This window comes from Pyrus communis, chromosome 17 (assembly GCF_041283825.1).
Source record: "Pyrus communis isolate YQ-2024b chromosome 17, ASM4128382v1, whole genome shotgun sequence".
NCBI lineage: Eukaryota > Viridiplantae > Streptophyta > Magnoliopsida > Rosales > Rosaceae > Pyrus > Pyrus communis.
In genome coordinates, this window is record NC_142581.1 from 342,221 (window position 1) to 363,464 (window position 21,244).

A 21,244-nucleotide genomic window follows, 5' to 3' on the forward strand; every position below is an offset into this window, starting at 1 on the left:
AAAATTAAAATAACTTCAACCATTAAATCAAATTTTAACGATATAAATTCTTTGATTTGATGAATTTGGAAAAAGAAATGCGGAGAGAGTTCCTTTCCATTAATTAGCACCTTAATTACTACACTTGTCAATAGAACTTTGGATTAATCAACTTTGTTCTTCTTTCAAGAAGCCCAGCTGTCTGCATAAACTCGAGTACTTCAATTTATTACATGTGCAGAATTTAACTGCAAAATTTGAAGGAATTGATTTCTCTATAGTTTAGTGGGAATTGAAGAATCCTACTCCTTATAACCAACACCAAATTTTGTTCTCTCAGCTAAAAATATCAAACTAAAAAGAATAAAAGTTTCTTTTGTCACAAAGTTAAAATATATAAAATAAATTATTGGAAGTGGAACATTTTCAGTAATCACATTGATTTTCATTCCTATTCATGTGAATTAGTAAACATTTTATACAATTCAGTACTATTCTTATTCTAATTTCAGAAAATTTTAATAAACTGTTTTAACAGAAATTTGATTTTAACCAGAAAATTTTAATAAACTATTTTAACAGAAATTTAATTTTAATTCCACCTCATTCCGACTCATTTCTAATTCAATTCTTCCCCAATCTATTTCCATTTCCTCCAAGAGAACAGAGCATAGCTCTCTTGGTATAACCAGGTTGCAAAATGTTCATAGAAATAGTAGAAGACCAAAACAAACGGCTGAATGTTCAACCAACATAAAACTTGGTTACCTCTGAGATACATAAAGGAGGAGCGCACAACTTACGTGTATAGGGTTGTGACCCTCAAGACTAAATTATATGTACAACAATAGTGCATCTATGATGCGACAGCCTCCACAACCTGATTCCTGAGTATGCAGATATTGCTTCTGCCCCCTAATTTAATTTTACAAAGGAGATACAAATTCTTCAAAAGATCGACCTCAAAGCTGTATCAACTCCGGAATCAACTTCAATAAAAAAGAAAGCTCCCTCTGTGAGAACTCCGGCTTTGATTTCTCCTGCATTAGGCTCCCGTCTTCCTCCGCCCCCCCTGATGGCTTAATCATATCCGACACTGCCTCCGTTATCTCTTTCACAAAATCCACTATCACTCCCTCGATCCCCATTAGGTGTTGCATGTATACTGCTTCCGGCACGTTGCTGCAATTTCATCATCGATTTCATCAACAATTTTTCATTCATACATAATTTTTTAAGTTCAACTAACTCAAATTCATCAAGCAAATAGAATTCCGCAAGCTTACTTCAATTTGCCGTAAGTTAGGAGTGAAAGCTTGGCCTCCTTGATCTTGGTTAGTGCCCCGGGATTTCTGAAAACGCCTTTAACCTCCGACACAATACCTTGCAAACCACCCTCCAAACATACTTTTATCGCCTCCTCCAAAGAATTCCTTCGCACATCATAGTAAAGCTCATTCCCACCATTTGTCAAGAAAAAGACCTGCCATCATCGATTCATTCAGAACAGTAATTAGTAACTGATTACATTGAACATCGATCGATCGCATTCAAAAGTAAATTACATACAAGAAAAGTGCTTACAGGGTAGGTGTTCTGCAACTTTTTAACCAACAAGGCCGCATCAGGTTGGAAGCTTGAGAAAATGACCGGCCTATCTCTGGCATACTCAAACACCACCTGTTCCACAAAATTATAATCCAGATGAGCACAAGCATTATCGAAACTAACAATCAGGCCTCGTTTGGCGCCTAGGATTTAATCTCGTGTACAAATTTGAAAATACGATGATTGATGGACGTACTTGCAAGACGGACTGAAGGACGCGGAAGAGAGAGTCCTCCTGGTAAACAATGTAATCATCGAATTTCAACTCGATGTTGAAGCCGAGGGAAGGCTCGACCTGCTCGAAGGCCTCTTGGAGTGTGCAGTGGGGATCATCATTTTCGACATCCCATCTTACTATTTTACCATCTTTGGTTTTCCTTAACAACGACTTTCCCTCCTTCCCTGGCTCTCTTTGCGGACCATAGTTTAGGAATTCCGAAAGACACAGTTCGGTAATTCTCCTCTGAAACACAGTACCCTGATGAAACCAAAAATTAACTTGTAAGCTGAAGATTAATTACCAGGTAAACATACAAGGAAAGGTAAAAAGTAAATGGAGGGTGGAGAAATTAAGCTTACGTTTTCTTCGGAGAAGATGAAGTCATCGTGGAAAATGACCGGGCAGTCATCTTTGGTTACCTACAAAAAGCCACCACATTGGGTTTCACTTTCCTGTTTCAGTTTTTTTCTCTTTTTTTTTTTTTCACTTTTTTTTTTTCCTTCATTCACCTCCACTCTTCAAATTTCAATCCAATTTCCAAAAATTAAGGGAGAAAAAATGCAGAAAAGGAGATAATCAGTACCGTTTCAAACTCGAAACAAGTTTCCGGAAATAGAAAAACATAGGACTTGATCTTGATTTAAGAGCTTATTAAGCTAAACCCCAGCTTGGAAATTCACCAAAAATAGAAAAATAGCCGAAATTACGGAAATACCCTAAAACCCAGAACCGGATTTCACTGCAGACTCGATCAAGATTCAAACTTTCAAGTTTCAACCAAAAAAAAAATCAAACTTCTTTCTCATGCAAATGCCGACAAAAACCGCGTACGCGGCGACAAAAAAAAATGCAGGTGGGATATGGAAGTTCCGGCAAACTCATTTAAATAAAAACTGAAATATCCGGAAAGCCCACCGCCAAAATTCAGAAACACATTGGGACCATTGGTTTGATTGAATTGAGAGAGAGAGAGAGAGAGAGAGATTAAGGTCTCACCTGAACATCGAATTCGATGAAATCGATGGGGAAGCTGGCGGCGGCGTTGAAGGACATGATGGAGTTCTCTTTAATGGCTCTCATTCTCCGATCGGACGACTGTAGCGCGTTCATTCCGTTCCCTCTGTGTCCGATCACTAGAAACCTGGGTATCCTCGGTGCCCCCCGATTCATCTCCACACCTATAAGCACAATATTATTCAAATTAACAACCTTTTTTTATTTAATTGACAAGAGAACATAAATTAATTAATAGGAGGACTAATTAATCAAAGCTTATACCTTTGGGGAAGCGGGAGGAGTAGAGCGCCAGAGAGGCGTTTTCCGGCACCTGATCGAGATTCGGGACGTCGGAGACGTGGACGGCCTTGAGAGCCATTTTTTTTAAATCAAGGGAGAAGAAAAGACGGGGAAATTAAATTAAATAAAAAGAAAAGAGGACAGAGAGAATAGAGGGGATGCCCGGAAGCAAAAGCAAGGTGAACGTGGAGCTGTCTAATTTGTTGATGGAAGCACGACTGTGGGAAGAAGGAGGGGCTATTTATTTTGGAGGAGGAAAGGAGGAGGGACCTGCGCGAGGAGAGAGAGAGAGAGCGCCAAACGGGACGGGATCTCTCTGAAGCATATTCCCCCTCGCATCTGTGGATATTCCATTATTCCTACTCTCCTTGCATTGCACCAAATAACCAAAACGCGCGCTTCAAATCGGTCAACCGTCAACCGTTCTAATTTTCTTTGTCCAAAAACCGAAAAATGTTATAATTTTGGCGCAACAACCAGATCTCCACGTGTTATTTGTCGGATTTTCCACTTTCTGGAAATCGGGGGAGTGGAAGATGACGCGAATATCCAAAAACTAATATTGTTATTTTCGACGGCCACAAGACTCACAACGCAAACAAATATGTTTTTTAAGACAGGAAAACATAAAAAATATAAGACTCGTGTCAGAGCCAAGTGTGATCGGATAAGAGAAGTTCGTACGCGTGGCGTGGTGCGAAAGTGTCGGGTCTCTGAACCGGTACCGCCATGTGAGTTGGCGCCAATGCTTAATGTCTAGCTGTCGACATGCTTCCACGTCTTCGCCTTGTTCCCGCCCGTATGCTTTTTGCCATGTTACGGTTTACTTTTCCCGCTAACAGTATGTTACCGGTAGAAAACTTTTATGCACTGCTTATCTAACGATGATTTTGGTTCCGGTTCTTAACTACTTAATTATTAGACTGAAATTTTATTTGTTTAAATATTTTAATTAAGGTTTTTAACATTGTTTAAGAGATTTAACTTATGTATTTATGCATTTAATGTCCCACAAATTATAAAAATTAAAAAAAAAATCAAATAATATTTTTTTTAATATAATAATACTTAAAAATAAATATTAGAGTAATATTGTCCTTCACAAAATTATTGCACGAAATAATGTACCCACATAATTATTAACATATTTTAAAAAATAACTACTGCTATATTTTAAACATCATATAAATACATATAATTAGCATGGGTACATTTAGCAAAATAAAAAATGGGTACAAATAAATTAAATAATATGGGAATAAATACAAATAAAACTTTAAAAAATATGGTGTCACATCCCGGCCCGAGGCGGATCACTTCCTGGGCCCGCTCCACCACCGTAGCACGATATTGTCCGCTTTGGGCTTACCATTCCCTCACGGTTTTGTTTTTGGGAACTCACGAGCAACTTCCCAGTGGGTCACCCATCATGGGATTGCTCTAGCCACCTTCTCGCTTAACTTCGGAGTTTCTACAGAACTCGAAGCCAGTGAGCTCCCAAAAGGCCTCGTACTAGGTAGGGATGAGAATATACATTTAAGGATCACTCCCTTGGGCGATGTGGGATGTTACATATGGGCACAAAAAAAATTTAATATATGGGTACAAATTAAAACAGAAAAAAAATTGGTACAAATTAAAAAATGGTTGCAAATTAAAAATGGTTACAAACTAAAAATAACAATATATGATATAATTTTTAACCATAAATATAAATATACAAAATATAACATTTCTAACCCTAAATGAATATATTTAGAAATAAAAAAATATTTTAGTATCGAATTAATTAATAACGTTTATTAATACCTAATGACCTTGATAAAAAAAAATAAATAAATAAAATTTTAATTAATAAAATAACAAAAAATGGACGAGAACTTAATTTTTCTTTTTTCTAAACTACTATAACTAAACGACGAATTGTATTGGGTGTTGGCCTGGATCTTACAGGCTGACACATGATCCTGATTATCCAATATCCACCAACCATCTGCTCACTCACTAATTATCCAGCCAACCATACATATTACATACCATGCAAGTTGCAACTAGACAACATATATAAAAGACACCAATGGAATAATAAGTGGACAAGAATACATATATCTGTTGCCCCATTTTCTGCAGGTGACATGTGACATGCCCATCTATTCTTTTCTTTTGCTGTGAAAATATAATCAATTTAGTTTTGGTCTGGTATAAAGGGGAAGGGCCTTTGTTGACACACCCTGATCAAAAATTGGAGCATGCTGGCCGTCACGTGAAGATGACGTAGCCAAGTGCACAAAACGAAAGCAAAAGAGTGAAAATTAATTTGATAAAATAATTTACAATAAAAATACCAGTGAGTGCTAGTGACAAACACGGAAGGAAAATGCAAAGTAGAAGTTCAAGTATCCTAGGTGCAGTCCAGAATAAACAAACATTACACAAGTGATAACCAGAAAATCCTACATGGAGGGTGCTCTGTTAGAAATGCCTCGATGCCTCTTTCGTCACCCACGTCCCTGCTACCTAAAACCTAGAGAGGCACAAAACAGAAAACGTGAGTAGGCAAAAACAAAGTTTGTTTTTCAAACCATTTCAATATCAAGTAATAACCCCTCTTTGTAAAACCCATATACTTTCCAGAAAATATTATACGTACTCGTAACTCAAATCATGCTCAAAACAATAAAGCTCAACTATGCCATGCCAGAAATATGCCGTGTCAAAATATCTAAACAATTAGTATACGCATCAAGCAGGTGAGATAAAAAAAAACCATAATATGCTAGTGATACCAATAAGTCAGCCGGAGTCACCTAAAGTGACCTGTACGGTTGAAACTATAGCTCTTTAACCACTGTCCTGCACACGAGTCGGAACCACCTAAAGTAGTCTATACGACAAGCTGGGTGTAAATAAATACGCTCTAGTGCTACGATCACGTGAAGGTTGTGTGAAGTATCGCAAGTCACCTACGAGTCGAAACCACCTAAAGTGGTATGTACGACAGGCTGGCACCTGCCTTAGATCCAAGGTAAGCGTACGGTGGAGGAGGTGAACGATCACGTGAAGGCTAAGCCCTACTGTGGCGGAGCACAATCACCGAGGTGCAAGAATGTAAGCTATAACTCAATCTCAACAACACCACATCTATCATTAACAATATACTCACCTGACTTACTTGAGTGTTTGCGGCACCAAAGCATACACATATGCAACTACTAATGCATAAGTAAATATGCAAACACTTATGCATGGCATTTTAAAACATATAAACATTTAATTGCATTTTCTGGAAAAATTCTCAAGTATATAGATATATACAGAAAACCAAAAGCCCACTCACTGATACGTAGAAGGGTCGTAAGCCTTGAGCCTCGCGTGGCTGCGCTCATCCTCCGAATAGTCCTCACCTATATGCGAAACAACTATAAAAACATCAATTTAACGCACATAACCAACCTTAGATAATAACTTCTCATACATTGCTCAATTGGGGTGTTTGAATATACTAACGTGATCTACTCAATCCCACGAACATCCCCATATTTTTAAAATAATTTTTTGACCTCCCACGTGCCGCCACGAGCCGGCCACGCACGGGCACATGCCTGGCACGGGTGTGGAACCCTAACGGCGTTAGGGAATATTCTGTTAAAACCCTAACAGTCGTTAACGCCGTTACCTGACGCCGTTAGAATATTCCGTTAACTTTGAAGGAATATTCTCCTCCTACTCCGGTGAGCCTCGCTGGTCGCCGCCGTCTACAATCGAATTCTCGCCGGAAAACTAGAAAAACTTCAAACCTTAATATCTTCTTCAATTCTCAACCAATGCCATGAAATTTGTACCAAAATGAAGCTTACAACAAGTAGAACAAAACCTTATCACTTTGGGGACCCAAAACCAACGGAATCTCGCCTGAAAAACTCACGATATTCCGATCAAACCTGCAACTCCTTGAAACTGGGATTCCCGACGTCCAAAACACTTCAAAATTGTTCCCTGAGCTTCGTGAGAAGGTTCTAAAGCTCCCTATAACCTTAAAAACTTCTAAAAACCACACGATCACGTGTGCATGAACAATGCACGAAAACTGGGTTCCTTGGTTCTCGGGTTTTCGAAGGTCTCACGTCGATTTAAGGGTATGGATGAGCTCCTGAGCTCACAAGGAACACAAAAGTAAACTCCTCGACGTCGATTCGTGAAAGTAGAAGGTAGTTTGAAGTTCGTCCGTACCTTTGCAAAGGAAATGGAAGAAACTGGAAGAAAATCCGAGAAAGAAGGGAGAGAGGAAAGGTCCACGGGTGTGTGTGTGTCACATCCGGGCCCGGGGCGGATCACTTCCCGAGCCCGCTCCACCACCGTAACACGATATTGTCCATTTTGGGCCCCGACTACGCCCTCACGGTTTTGTTTCTAGGAACTCACACGAGAACTTCCCGATAGGTCACCCATCCTGGGAGTGCTCTCGTGCGCTACTCGCTTAACTTTGGAGTTCCCATGGAACCCAAAGCCAGTGAGCTCCCAAAAGGCCTCGTGCAAGGTAGAGATGGAAATATACATATAAGGATCACTCTCCTGGGCGATGTGGGATGTCACAATCCACCCCCCTTAGGGGCCCGATGTCCTCGTCGGCACACACGCGGCTATAGTTAAGCTCTGATACCAATTGTCACATCCCGCCCCGGGGCAGATCACTTCTCGGCCCCGCTCTACCACCGTAGCACGATATTGTCCACTTTGGGCTTACCATTCCCTCATGGTTTTTGTTTTTGGGCACTCACAAGCAACTTCCTAGTGGGTCACCCATCATGGGATTGCTCTAACCCCCTTCTCGCTTAACTTCAGAGTTCCCATAGAACTCGAAGCTAGTGAGCTCCTAAAATGCCTCGTGCTAGGTAAGGATGGGAATATACATACAAGGATCACTCCCCTGGGCGATGTGGGATGTCACAAGTATCAGAGCCTAACCATGGCCGCGTGTGTGCCGACGAGGACGTCGGGCCCCTAAGGGGGGTGGATTGTGACATCCCACATCGCACAGGGGAGTGATTCTTGTATGTATATTCCCACAACTTGAGGAGTTTTGTGTGCCTAATGACTTGTTTTATTTAGTTTTTACACTCCTTTTATTTACAAGAATAAGAAAGATTTGAACTCGAGAACGAGAGCCACAACTAGTTTGCCCAACCCAAGTTTAGATAAACCTTTTTATTCGTCTCACACATATAAGGTATCTATTGTTTGGAAAAGAAAAAAAGAATCAAATATGAAAAGGAGAAATTGAATAAGTATTGATCGATTAAATCAAGTCGGTTAGAACAGTGTGTGATATCTCTTTTTACACTTAAATTCAAATCTCTTTCGGTATAATTTTTTGAACGATGAACCAAATTATAATAAGAAATTAATAAGAAAATGAACAAAATTATGGGAGTTCGATGCGATGGTAATAAGATATTTTTAATATTTGTAACGTGTTAAAAAAATGTTTTACTCGTCCAATAAATGATTGACAAACATATAATTTGTTGAAAAATCCACATCGGTATATTGAGAAAACAATTTGCAATCCTTTATAATTTATACGGTTCTATTTCTAATTATACAAATTATTTTTAAAATAAGCCCTATTAGTATAACAATTGATCCATCTTTCTTAAACTTTGACAAAATTTATTACGTAAGAGAATGTGTCAATGATAAGGGTGAAGATGCATTGCATGACGTGTAACCACGTTAAGCTTATCTGATAACTTAAACTAATAAGAATTAGTCCAATAATCCACTTTCTCCAACAAACATTTCATCTGATCTCAACAGTTGGTGCCAGCAACCATCAATCAATTCACATATGTTCATGTCGGATAGAGATTCTCCTTAGATTTCTTCCACTAATATCATCGGATCAAGTGATCCGGATCCTTAAAATTTAATCAAACAATTAAAGTTATTATAACTTTTAAAAGGAATCATATTTTTAGCTGTTCAATCAAATTTTAAAAATCTAAATCACTTGATCTGGTGATCTTGGTAAAAAAAATCCGATATCTCTTTTTGTTCATGTCATCTGCCAAAAATGAGATCCAATAATTGGGGATCTTGAAGCTGGACTGACTAGGAATGTGTAATATCTAAAATCAATCCACATTATAAAGGTCGCCTGGAGCGTTTGAATTTGTCATTTCCTAATTTGCTGTACGTGCCAGCTTTCCTCTAACTATACCTCCTTTTAGAGAATATCAATCCTGACGTTTCATACCAAAAACCAAACATATATTTTAATTACTTGTGCATATACACGTACACGTAGGCATGCATGTGTGCGTCTTTACCCAACATATGAGTGGGAAAGAAGAAGGAAAGAATAAATGTAGTTTACAAAATTACCCTTAAATATTTAGCGGACGCTAACCCTGCAGAGTTGGATGGCGATTAAACATGCGTACTATTTGTTGGTATGCATGTTCCATACACATTGAGCTTCCTTTTGATTTGTCACTAAAAGCAAACATTTAGGTATGTTTTGTCACTAAAGCAACGAGTATTTGGTGCCATTCGTCATGGGTTACAGTGGCCATTGGGAACGTACGTACGATTGATGCAGCCATTTTCTTTCTTTTTCACATCTCATATGATCGTTTGTTATTTTTATGCAGAAGTGGATGGTTTGATTCGTCTTGTTTGGGATTTTAATTAGTTAGGTCATGGAATTCCAATGGGGCACTACTTCTCGCATATTGCATGCTTAAATTAATACCGCATTTTCTTCACTTTAATGAATCAGATTCCATCATATATCGATCATGCGTGAGAACTTGCTAGCTAGCCATCACTTTTTCATACCCAATAGGCATCATGACATGTTCAATGATCTTTTGTGTCACCCATATCTGACCTCATGTTTTCCATTGGGCTTTTATTTGGGGACATCTGATTGATTGGGCTGCTCAGGCAAGTAAGGTCTGCGTAACTCATGTCTTTAAGCATTCACTCACGTACCTGTCTTTATATTATAAACCAGCAAAGGATTTAGCGTTTGATTCGGAGCACAAGTCTCTTTATTCGGTATAAGCTGCTGTATCAGTTAGCTAGCTCGTCAGGGGTTAGCTAGGGTTGGTTGTTTTTCCTTCCTTGGTTTGGTCCTTCTAATATTTAATAAGTTATTGAAAAGGTGTGGAGGGAAGGGAAGGGAAGGGAAAGGGGTTAGGCTCGGCTTTTGACACAACATCATCTTCATTAAGAGGTTTTTTCAAAGGGTTTTCATAAAGCATAATGAGTCTCTCATGTTCAGATTTGATCTAAACGTCCGGACGGGTTACATGTTAGATATACGTTCTATGTTGGAAGTTCCAAGTAGAAAATAAATTAGGAAAACCTAACCTTCAAAGTGGCATGTGTAGATCATAAGTAATTGGTAAAAATACATAGGATTGCTAGGTGATGGTGGAACCCTAGTGCTTTCCTAATTTGATTATTTCCAAAACATTTTTCTTTCCCTTTCATCTTTAATATTGCATCTTTAATATTGCAGATTAGTTTATTTTTATTAATTAAATTCGTTTTAATTTAAGTAGGTTATAAAACAAATCATCTCAACTTTCTGCTTTACAATAATTAATTGGAATTAGGTTTGTTTTGAATGATTTAATAATCCCTGTGGAAAACAACCTTGCGAGAACCATTTTATACTACAATAACCTTGTCATTCTTGCAAGTAATATAGGAGTTTTTAACTCGTTTGCGTGTGTGGTAAAATCTCTATCATACGTACTCTATATATCATAATACAAGTGAAAAAAATAATATATTTTTTCGTGTCTTTCTATTTATTTTATAACAGGTGAAATACCCGCTTAAATACAAGAAACTAGAAAAAATTTCTCATCTCCATCTCTCCAAGCCCTTGTGACTAAATTCCACGTGCTGCTGTTCACATAGAATCAGTGATAATCTGATGCTCACTCCACTACCTGCAATACAGTGCAACCTATAGGTAGGAATATCAAAGTCTATTTTAGTTATATAAATACTTCAAAAACTTACTTCTTGTAGTATCATGAATTTCCCTTCCAAAAATATCATCACAACCTTTGTTTTCATGCCATTTTCGATACACTTGCAAGCCTCTATAATATCATATTGGTTATTGGACATTATCGAGTTTTCCAAACCCCTAGAAATCATTGTTAGTCCACCTTTATAAATGATTATACAAATAAATGGTAAGAAGAGTATTTTCAGCAAATGGTAAAACCACTTATAGAGGACTAATAATAGTTTCCTTATATACAGACAAAAGATCTTGTGAAGCTAAAAATTTACATTTTTCATAAAAACCATGAACTATAAGTCAAGATTTTAAATTGGTTTTGCAAATTTTTTGGGAAAGAAAACCCATCACAAACCTTGCTAAGCTAATTAAAATTCATGTAGACATTTCAGAGATTTTTCTCACACCAAAAAATCATTTATGGGACCTACTACTCCTTTTACTTGTTATTCATGGTCACATTTTAGAGATTTTCCAAACCCTAGAAATCACTTATGAGACCTAACATTTTTCATCCATTTTGCTAAGTTGTAATAAAATCGTCACAATCCTTGTTTTCGTGCCATTTTGTCACACTGCAAGCTTTTCTAATTTCATGCCGGAAATCTACATTTTGGCACTGCATTTCTGTAAATTACCGACACCAAATAAATACTTAGGCTTCGATTTTGGTAAGAGCTCTTACAGATTTGAACCGAACGGCATTTGCAGCTGTACTCCCACCACCCTATCACAACACAACGGCTACAACTCTCTCATTCATTCAAAATATTGTTACCCTCTAATCTAAGTCCACACATTATTATAAAATATTGAGGGGCATAGGTATAAACTCAATAAGTATAATTTACATAAAACGGATTCACCGTCATGTAACGTCCTGATCCGATAATACATTGACATGTAAAGAATTGAATCAAGACGTGACATCGAATTTGTAACTTATAAAGTGGAAAGGCTATAAAACAAACAATAGGAATAGCCGATTGGGGGAAGAAGAAGAAAAGGCTGTCTGCCTCTCTCTGAGGAGGGGACTGAGAAGAAGAGGAAGAAGAAAGGAGCATTAATGGCAACGACAGAAGCATTAAATATCTGAGAGAGTATATTAATTGCCTGCGTTAATCGCTACAGTGTCTGTTGTCCCTCTTCAGCCTGCCTTCATTGCTCTCCCAAACCCCCTCTCTTTCCCTCTCTCTCCCTATCTCTTATCCTCTGCAACTGCAACCCACCTCTTCCATCTCTCATTTATTGCTCTCTCTCTCTCTGGCCAGTCCACAATGCATGTAAAAACATGTCATCCCAGCTGCTTAATTTCCATCCTAGTAAAAAGGCAGTAACTTTCAATTATGATTTAGATAATCTTACTAATGTCTTTGTTGCCTCCTCGTAACTGCAGCTTGTTGAACTCGGAACCCAGCTGCTGAGTTGAACTTGAACTTGACTCGGGCATCTTCCACCATGAGCTGCCCCATAATGATGAATTGGTAGAATCACTTAAACTTAAGCCTGCTTCTGCTTCTGAAGAAATGCCTTTCATTGCCATCACTTTTGTTGGTATGGAAGGTCTCACTGGTGCCGGTGGTGCTGCACAAACTGGGATCACCGATCTCATTTGAACTGGAGGTGCAAAATTCTTGTGAGGACTTAACCCTCCACTATACATGTTGAATCCACTAGTCTGCCTTTTTGAAATCTTGACACAAGGCGCGGCCTTAATTGGACCGGACAATTCAAAAGCGCCATAATTTCCGGCATTAGACACAGGAAATTGCCTGTATGCAGAACCTGATGAACCAAATATACCACCTGAATTTGAACCACTAGGACCCTCCTTTACAATACCAAGCCATTCTTCCTCGTCCCTTTGGTGCTGTTCTAATGGAGGTGGTATAACTTTTGAACCTTCCCTCACACTCATTTGTACTGGGATTGGCCTATAATCGGATAATGGCGGATGGGAAGGGGACTTGTCTTTGTTGAGCATTGTAGATGGTGGCAAAATCTTCGAGGTGGTTCGAGGGGGAGGTGGAGGAAGAAGAGATGCTAAAGTGTTCTGCTTTTGAACTGTTGAAACTTGTGGAACCAAATCTGTTAACAGATCTACCAGCCTCGAGTTTTGATTCTGTAGAGAGCTAGTACTACTACTGGATGAAGATGATGACGATGACAACGACGATGATGATCTCACCATTCTTCTCCTTGCTTGACATGGATCCATCCTCCTCATAAATTGGTTGCTATTATTATTGTTGTTATCATCTCTGGGTTTAAAATTTGAGAGCAACCTTGTCACAACTGCCTGCTCTTCTTCTGCTTCTTTATTTGTGGAAAACCCCAGGTCTGGAATTGCACAAAGATATTACATTTCGTGAAGCAATTGCACAATGCTAATAAAAAACACAGTTAAAACAAAATATGCAGAAAATGTATACATACTTGTTTTCAAGGCAGACCAGGCTGCAATTGCAGCATTCTTCTCTGCTTGCTTCTTGGTTTTGGCCGGCTCGCCGGTAAAATTCATTCCGGCAAGCTCCACGGTACACGTAAAAACCGGGACATGGCCGGGACCTGATCGTACAGTGGTGTATACAGGGAGCTTCAGCCCAGCTCTGTGAGCTGTTTCTTGGAGGAGGTTTTTGTAAATTCCAGTTTCATCCTTCACATTTACATAACATAAAATTCAAGAAAAAAACATGCTAATTAATTATTCAACGTAACTTTGGAAACCGAGAGGCTTATGGTAGATGTTAATGAACTTACAAGAACTCTGGCAGTGAGAGACCTGGAAGGGCCTCTGGTGGAGAGCTTTTTGAGAGCAACTTCTGCGGCTGCATGCTCCGCCTGTCTCACCGTGGTGCAGTGGGCCGGGCTTTCGAAGATCTCGCGGTTAAAGTTGACGGAAGCTTTGAATCGCGGAGCATGATCCGGTCCTTCTCTGGTGCACGCATAGGAAGGTAAGTTGAAACAGCTTCTCTGTGCAAGCTCCTGCAGCTGGTTCTTATACATCTCCTTCACAAAAAAATCCAAAAAACCCACCAAATCTTCCATAAAACATAATTACAAGGAAAACCCATAATTTCAAATGGCAAAAATAATACAAAAAATGCTAGTTAAATTAGCAGAGAAACTTACATGTAATTAAAAGCAGGATTTTTTAGAGATATCAACAGTTAAAGATGATGAACTAAACTAGTTGTGGGTGACGAGCAGATTCCTCAGTCCTACATTGGCTATTAGTACAAAAGTTTCTAATACTAAATGTCTTCTGAGAGAGGAGGTGGAGAAGCAGAAGGAGAAGAAAGAGATAAATTGAAATGAAATGGTGAAGTTTTAATTACTGGCAAGTGGTAAAATCTTGTACAATGTTCTCAGCACACAGAAAAATCCTTCAGCAGGCAGAATGAAAAATGTCAAAAAAGCGAAGCTTTAATTACTCTTTAAGTTCCTTTCATTATCTTATTCCTCTTTTTGAGAATTTTTACCAACTAGGGAAACAGGATTCTTTACTGTTATTAATTAAAATCAAATCTTTTCCCGTTATAGAGCACAGTTTTCTAGCAACCGAGATTAAGGAGACTTGGCCAAAATCTAGCTTCTTTGGGCTTTTTTTGTTTTTTACATTTTTTTGGAACTAGAAAACCAGATTCTTTGTTAATTCAGTAACAACAATGTGCTTTCTCATCGTTTAAAAGTTCGAATACCTAACTGATAACCCTAGGGTCATAGACCATATCTGCAAGGTCAAATTACACAACAGTCCCTGCAGTAATGCACACCAAATTATCAATTTATTTTGTTTTGGGAAAAAGATGAGGAGACTTTAACGAAAAGTTTCCGAAACTGTTCATTTTAATGAAAAATCATATTTTTACATTAAAAAATCAATCATAATACTATTTACTTTATTATTTATTTTATCATTATCGTTAAAACTTAAAGTTTTCAACTTTTTATTATTTTTCCTAAAGATAAAGACCATATCATCAACCACATTCTATATGTGCCATCTTCTGTTTATAAACAAATTAACAACAGCAGCACTGAAGTTAGATGTATTAATGCAATTAAACATCACCTTGGTTCCATGGCCCGCGCTTTCTCCGGCCTCGTTGGCATAGCGTTGACCGCCTCCCACGGTTCGACTTTGGAGATTCAGATCCTCTCCGCACTAGTGTATCCAGAGCCTTGGGATCAATTGATCATAGCCGTTGGGATAATAATATAGCTATTGGTTGGTGATCTGAATAAGAAAAATATCGTACGGGTGTTTAGTTTATTTGCACCCCTTACGGTACGCTAGCGAAACATTAATCTAAATGATATAGTTTAAACAGCTTTTATTTTATACAGAGCAAACGTGTGGAACTTCATTTCATAATTGCCCGAGTCTCGAAACCAAACTAGAGATTTTGATTTAACCGGAGCCTGTTGGGACCGCTTTTGGTTCCGTTTGTAATAACATCACGCGATGGTGTAAGAATAATTCACAATATAATTGGTGAACCAGAGAGAGAGAGAGAAACTTCACAATGGCAATACAATTAGGAACTAACTAATTCCACAAACGCAACACAAAACAAGAAAGCTCACTCATACAACACACAACTCGTCAACTCCTTTCTAAATTGCACAATGGTCAAACCCAACACCTTACAGTGAAAGTCCCTTCTCCATATTGCACATAATATTAATGTTGGACTTAAATGGCTGCGCACGAAAACAAACCACCACTCTGCAGGACAATCAAATCTTCCGTGTCACTAGTTTGCTGGTCTGTCGCATTTTGGCTGCCTATGTATGTCGGTTCTCGTTCGTCAAGCCACCGCTGCTACTGCCGCCCATGCGGTTTGGTTCCCCGACTCTAGCTGCTAAAGCAAGAACTTCTGGGGACATTTCCCAACTTCCACTTTTCCTTCCCCAGCTCGATCGCCTGGGATGTATTCCAGCGCGATCCACAGTTTCATCTACTGTCGTCCTTATATCTGGGGATACTTCACTTAATTCACCATCTTTTACATTCACGCGATCATTGCCGTTATGCTGCCCGTCGTAATTATCTCCCCCAGCATTCATGTCACCCCACACTGTTTTTCTGCCCATTTCAATGTCATCCACAGCTTTTCCCATATTTGGGCTCATAAAACCCCCACCCCCTGATCGAGGAGGTAACACCGGTTCCCTTGGAACCTTGTCCCTGAAATTGTTCTTGGACTTGGGAATGGTGGTACAAAATATCTCTTTGAAATTGTCGACCACTCCTTTGTTATACGGGTTGGCTCGCCTATCATATCGATAGCGGAAATTCTCATATGTAGTCTGCAAAAACAATGCCCACAGATATAAGATCACGCTCATGCTAATATATAAATCACACAGATAAAGTTCTATGCTAAAGGGTTGTGACAGTTCAAGATGGGTCTCCTGACCTGATTTGTACTGATGAGATACAAATGGAAGGCAGTAAGACCACCAACAAACCACATCGATATGAAAGTATAGACTATCAGCACAATAGATGCTGGAGTTTTAATCATTGCTTTCCAAATCGTTGTCTCCTCAGCTTCCATGATCCTTCTAACGTACACCCAGCAGAATGCAAAAACATATATACAAAGAAGAGTTGTGGAGAAGACAAACATGAAGAAGAATCGATAGTTCCTCTGCAACCAAATTAGGGAATGTTCAGATTCATTTTCCTTATACTCATAGTTTCACATATCAAGTATCATTTGAAAGGAGACATCTGAGAAGCCATCATATAAGCAACATGAGTTAATTAAATAAAGCCAAATCAAGAAACATGTATTAACGACTGTACATTCTATATTAGTCCAATTAAGTCTTTCACAAGCACGCACATTTAACCAGATATGCTAAAGCACCTCATGTGACTGTGAAAAACGATTGGAAGTCCAGTCTCTTTGTGAATTTCAGGTTGAGATTTAAATATTCCAGGAGGAGATTTATATATTCCAATATTTCATACATTACTACAATTACTATGGTGTATATTACTAAGACCAATACATGCATGCATGCAAGAATGCTTGAATTTGTCTCAGTTCATATTCATTGGCAGAGGAATTAGAATACGAGTCCAATGAAGAATTACTTACCAGCCCAATACACTGCCCAACCCAGGGACAATGGTGATCGAATCTTTCTACACAGTTGTTGCATATTGAACAGTGGGAGCAGCGAGGAGGTCTATAAAGCATACAAGTATCGCAATACTTGATCTTAACAGAGATTCCATTCACCTCAACTTCTTTGATGCGAGGCAAGCGCAACTGTGGAGTTTGTCCCGCCCCACCTTCTATATTCCCATCAAATCCTTCAGGCTCTGGAGGGTGTGTGTTACGGGGAATTATACCAGGATCTCTTCCAGAGGTTAGCAGGAGGAGAATTAAATCCTGGAAATAGAACATTGTGTGAGCATTTTTCACAAAGTGCAAATACATCGACATTTGTGTAGTTATCAACTTATCACTATATGCACCAGCTAATGGGTGCTTTTGAAGGAACAATTCTGCAGAACTTGTTAGAACAACTCAATAGGAAGATGAGGAGATAACGGGCGCTAGATATTCATGGTTGGCTTTTACAGTATCTATAGAATGAGCACTATGAACTATCTGCTTCAAAAAGATAGTTGTAAGAATGAAAGTTCAACCTCGATCGGAATACAGATGAGATCAAAAAGGCCAACAACTGGAAGCGGGAGTCCAGCTCAGCGGACTATTGAGCAGCGTGGTATTGACACATTTGGGGTCTTGGTAATATCAATACATGACTCATCAAGGTAAAAAACTGACTACCAAAATAGACTCCAAAATCTAGTCAGATAGGAGCCTGTCTAAAGTTGTAAAATTTTCGACAGCATAGTGTTACACCAACCAACAAATTGTATTGGTAACAATCACCCTAAGAAAGAGTATTGTACTTAAAGGAAGTGATATGCTCCATGAGGACATGCCACCAACTTATATTGATCCATATCTCATCGCAATTTACAAATGCTATCCTCCATAACGTACCATGTTCCTCCCTAATCTCTTTGACTAGAGGCTAGCATTTTTAAAGTGCAGTCCAACCAATGTAAGTTTACACTCGTTCAACTAACGAAAACTATAGGAAACTTACCACTACCATTTGGAGCATGCCAAGCAGTCCTATCGCAACATACGACACACACTCCATCCCAATGCAATACACTCAAATACTACACATATATACACACACATAGACATACACCGAGAGAGAGAGAGAGAGAGAGAGAGAGAGAGAGAGAGAGAGAGAGAGAGAGAGAGAGAGAGTTCCTTTTGACATAACATAGCAGATTTTCTGGCAAAATATAACATTCCTTTACACAAATAAGCAGTGTGGGAATTGGAAGGAGAACTCACATAAACAGTGAATACAACAGCAACAGCCATTATGAATATTCCCAAGTGATGTGAGTAATGGTCCATCAACTTTCTGGCAACAAAGATGCAGAATATTGTAACAGGAGCAACAATCAGAAATATGGTCAGCCCCAACGATCTTACATCTGGTCCAAAAACAATCCTCCCCTGAAGGAAAAATATCTGCAAACAAGCAAATACAATACATTTATGTAATTTTCGACAATGCCATTCATGACAAAGCAAGCTACTGCCCTGCAAACCACAATCTGAATTCTAAAAGCAAAATGCTTGACATCCCTGTACTTGTAAAACATTAGCTTTATGTTCATCAAACTATAAACAAACACAACCGATCCTTTAATTCCGTGTTGATCAACATAAACTTGATTGAATTCATCATTATCCTCGCTTTCGTCTCAAATGTATATGCAATATCTCATTTTTACATCTTTTCTTTGTTACCTTCGAATTCCTCACAGGGGCAAAATAAGAACTTTAATTATTTGACTAAAACATTATCCAAAAATAGATATTTGAAAGAAAAAAGGCATAAAATTGCGAAATAGTAAAAACCTAACAATGGAAAATGCATGACCGAAACCATAATCTATGAAGCTCTTATACTGAAATTATTCCGGAAAAAAAAATCTAGCAGAAATGAAACAAGAAAGAAAGAAATCTGAGCAGGCGAAAGGGAGAAGACGAAAAAGGAGAATAAAAATGAACTGACATTGCTGCCCTTCCAATTCTGGTAGACCCGCAAATCAGCGGCGGCGCCGGCGGATCCGGAAGCCGGATCCGATCGCTGCGGTGGAGGCACCACGTACATCGCTTCCTCGCCGCCAACAACAGCCCTCTCAACTTCAGCTCAGCAAGATCGTCCTCGCTGGATTCTCGATACAGCAATGTCGATTCTACTCTCTAGCAGTCGCTTTTGACTCAGGCCCGGACTCCGAAGCAGAAATAACGGAAAAGAGGAGCTGAAGCGGTCGATGTGGTCTGAGTAAAATGCTAATGGGTCGGGTTCCGGCGGGCCGGGCGGCAAGGCGCGTGGGCGGGTGGGGTTGAAGCTAAAGGAGCAAAAGGGTTTTTCATCATCCTTTTTGTTATCAGCAGCAAGAGCCGAAAGAGAGAGAGAGAGGGAGGGGTTCGCTCTATCACTGCTGTGTGTCTGTGCTTTACAGGGGGGATAGGCTGACGTGTCGTGATTTTATTGGGCGGAGGGGCTTGGGGCTGGACCACACCTGGACCAGAGAATATGTGAAGGGGCTTCGCTTCTGGTCCGGTTTTTGACGATAAATTTTTTATTGTGATCGGAATATCAGAATACATCACGTGTTTTTATATAAATAGAGAGAAATTTTATTTTTTAAGTTATTAACTTTTTAACATATATATTTTGTTATTTATATAATGACACATGATTTATTAATTGTGTACCGGTCACACAGGAGTATTTGAGCCCTTTCATTGTGTTTGGTTGAGTGAAGAATTAGCTTTGAGCTATAAATTTACTTTTGTGTTTACCTGAAAAGGTTTCTAAAGTTTATGAGAGCATTTCATTTAATGTTCAATATGATCATCATTCTATTTATCATCATTATCATTAGATGAGTTTGAATTTCAAAATTCGTGTAATTGATAAACACAAATCTGAAAATTCAAACTCATATAACAGTAATAAATAAGATAATGAACATACACCAGATTAAATGGTGAAGAGCAAAAAAATGCTCTCAAAGTTTATATGGCCATTTTAAATCGTTATCAGACCGACATCTAGAATCCCAGTTAATTTAACCTAACTTACTCTGTTCTATTTAATGAATTAGACAATCAAACATCAGTCAAATAAGAAAATAAAAGTGCTGAGTGGTTGGATTCCTCTTCTTCATTGACAAAAAGCGGACAGAAAATATAAAAACTAAATCTTGTAAAAAATTATATTCATAATAAATTGTATTGATACCTATGTTTGAGTAGAACAATATGAATTTTTGTTCCTGAGCAGTTCCATCAGCATTGTTTTGATGCCTACACGTTGTGTAGTGGCCTTTTGCTACATTACGCTTTACGCATCACATATAACTAAAAACAATAATTTTTCAAAGAATAATACTTAGCTACTTTTAAAATTGCTCGTTTGATTTATAAAATTTTGTATTTATAATTAAAATCGTTATTTTTTTACAGAGATAAATTTTACAGTGTAATTCATATATAATATAAACAATTTTGATAATAAACAAAAATCTATAAGATTCGAACATGATGAATTTTATATAAGAGTTCATCCACATTAGCTAAATATTGTTGTTTCTCAAATCTCAATTAAAAAACTCAGAACCATTTGTAATTCACAAAATGCCTTTGGAGCATTAAGCTCATATAAAATAATTGAAATTTATTAAGAATGACATCTTTGTTGGAAAAAGAAATGAAGATTTTGTCTGCCGTTCTGGCATATTGTTTCTTAAGAACGAGTATCTCGGAGATCTTCCAATCATATCTGTTCATTGTATATCATATGGTTAATTTTTATCATGTAATGTTTATATTTAATTTTACATAAAAAGATTTACAATAATTTTTTACCGCACAATATACAATAAACGGATATGATTGAAGGATCTTCTAGATCCTCACAAAGAGAATTCAGAGTTCGGTTCTTAAAGCAAGATTAGA

The 21,244-nt window shown here is 38.2% G+C and overlaps 3 protein-coding genes across 3 annotated transcripts; all 3 read right to left on the reverse strand.

Annotated features, from left to right (window-relative positions):
- Positions 1-710: 710 nt before the first annotated feature.
- LOC137707771 (glycerophosphodiester phosphodiesterase GDPD1, chloroplastic) lies at positions 711-3,685 on the reverse strand. The gene is made up of 7 exons (XM_068446689.2): positions 3,086-3,685; positions 2,804-2,985; positions 2,167-2,226; positions 1,784-2,065; positions 1,564-1,659; positions 1,266-1,462; positions 711-1,161 (listed from the first exon to the last, which is right to left on the reverse strand). The coding sequence occupies exons 1-7, from the start codon at positions 3,180-3,182 to the stop codon at positions 942-944; spliced, it is 1,134 nt and encodes a 377-aa protein (XP_068302790.2). The 5' UTR covers positions 3,183-3,685; the 3' UTR covers positions 711-941.
- Positions 3,686-11,921: 8,236 nt separating this feature from the next.
- Positions 11,922-14,853, reverse strand: LOC137709409 (uncharacterized). Its single transcript, XM_068448503.2, has 4 exons — positions 14,283-14,853; positions 13,911-14,159; positions 13,587-13,806; positions 11,922-13,490 (listed from the first exon to the last, which is right to left on the reverse strand). Exons 2-4 carry the CDS (start codon positions 14,154-14,156, stop codon positions 12,502-12,504), a joined length of 1,455 nt encoding a protein of 484 aa, XP_068304604.2. The 5' UTR covers positions 14,157-14,159; positions 14,283-14,853; the 3' UTR covers positions 11,922-12,501.
- Positions 14,854-15,624: 771 nt separating this feature from the next.
- LOC137707434 (putative protein S-acyltransferase 7) lies at positions 15,625-19,821 on the reverse strand. The gene is made up of 5 exons (XM_068446300.2): positions 19,290-19,821; positions 18,557-18,739; positions 17,267-17,563; positions 16,577-16,810; positions 15,625-16,466 (listed from the first exon to the last, which is right to left on the reverse strand). Exons 1-5 carry the CDS (start codon positions 19,386-19,388, stop codon positions 15,942-15,944), a joined length of 1,338 nt encoding a protein of 445 aa, XP_068302401.1. The 5' UTR covers positions 19,389-19,821; the 3' UTR covers positions 15,625-15,941.
- Between the last annotated feature and the right edge of the window lie 1,423 nt (positions 19,822-21,244).

Excerpts from the sequence above, each read along its gene's own strand:
- LOC137707434 (XM_068446300.2), bottom strand. The coding sequence starts at position 19,388 with ATGTACGTGGTGCCTCCACCGCAGCGATCGGATCCGGCTTCCGGATCC. Across the intron at positions 18,740-19,289 it reads AGAATTGGAAGGGCAGCAAT|ATATTTTTCCTTCAGGGGAG; the intron begins GTCAGTTCATTT and ends GCTTGTTTGCAG. Across the intron at positions 16,811-17,266 it reads TTGGGCAGTGTATTGGGCTG|AGGAACTATCGATTCTTCTT; the intron begins GTAAGTAATTCT and ends ATTTGGTTGCAG.
- LOC137707771 (XM_068446689.2), bottom strand. The coding sequence starts at position 3,182 with ATGGCTCTCAAGGCCGTCCACGTCTCCGACGTCCCGAATCTCGATCAG. Across the intron at positions 1,463-1,563 it reads AGTTGCAGAACACCTACCCT|GTCTTTTTCTTGACAAATGG; the intron begins GTAAGCACTTTT and ends CGATGATGGCAG. Across the intron at positions 1,162-1,265 it reads CTAACTTACGGCAAATTGAA|CAACGTGCCGGAAGCAGTAT; the intron begins GTAAGCTTGCGG and ends ATGAAATTGCAG.
- LOC137709409 (XM_068448503.2), bottom strand. The coding sequence starts at position 14,156 with ATGTATAAGAACCAGCTGCAGGAGCTTGCACAGAGAAGCTGTTTCAAC. Across the intron at positions 13,807-13,910 it reads CTCTCACTGCCAGAGTTCTT|GATGAAACTGGAATTTACAA; the intron begins GTAAGTTCATTA and ends GTAAATGTGAAG. Across the intron at positions 13,491-13,586 it reads CTGGTCTGCCTTGAAAACAA|ACCTGGGGTTTTCCACAAAT; the intron begins GTATGTATACAT and ends GTGCAATTCCAG.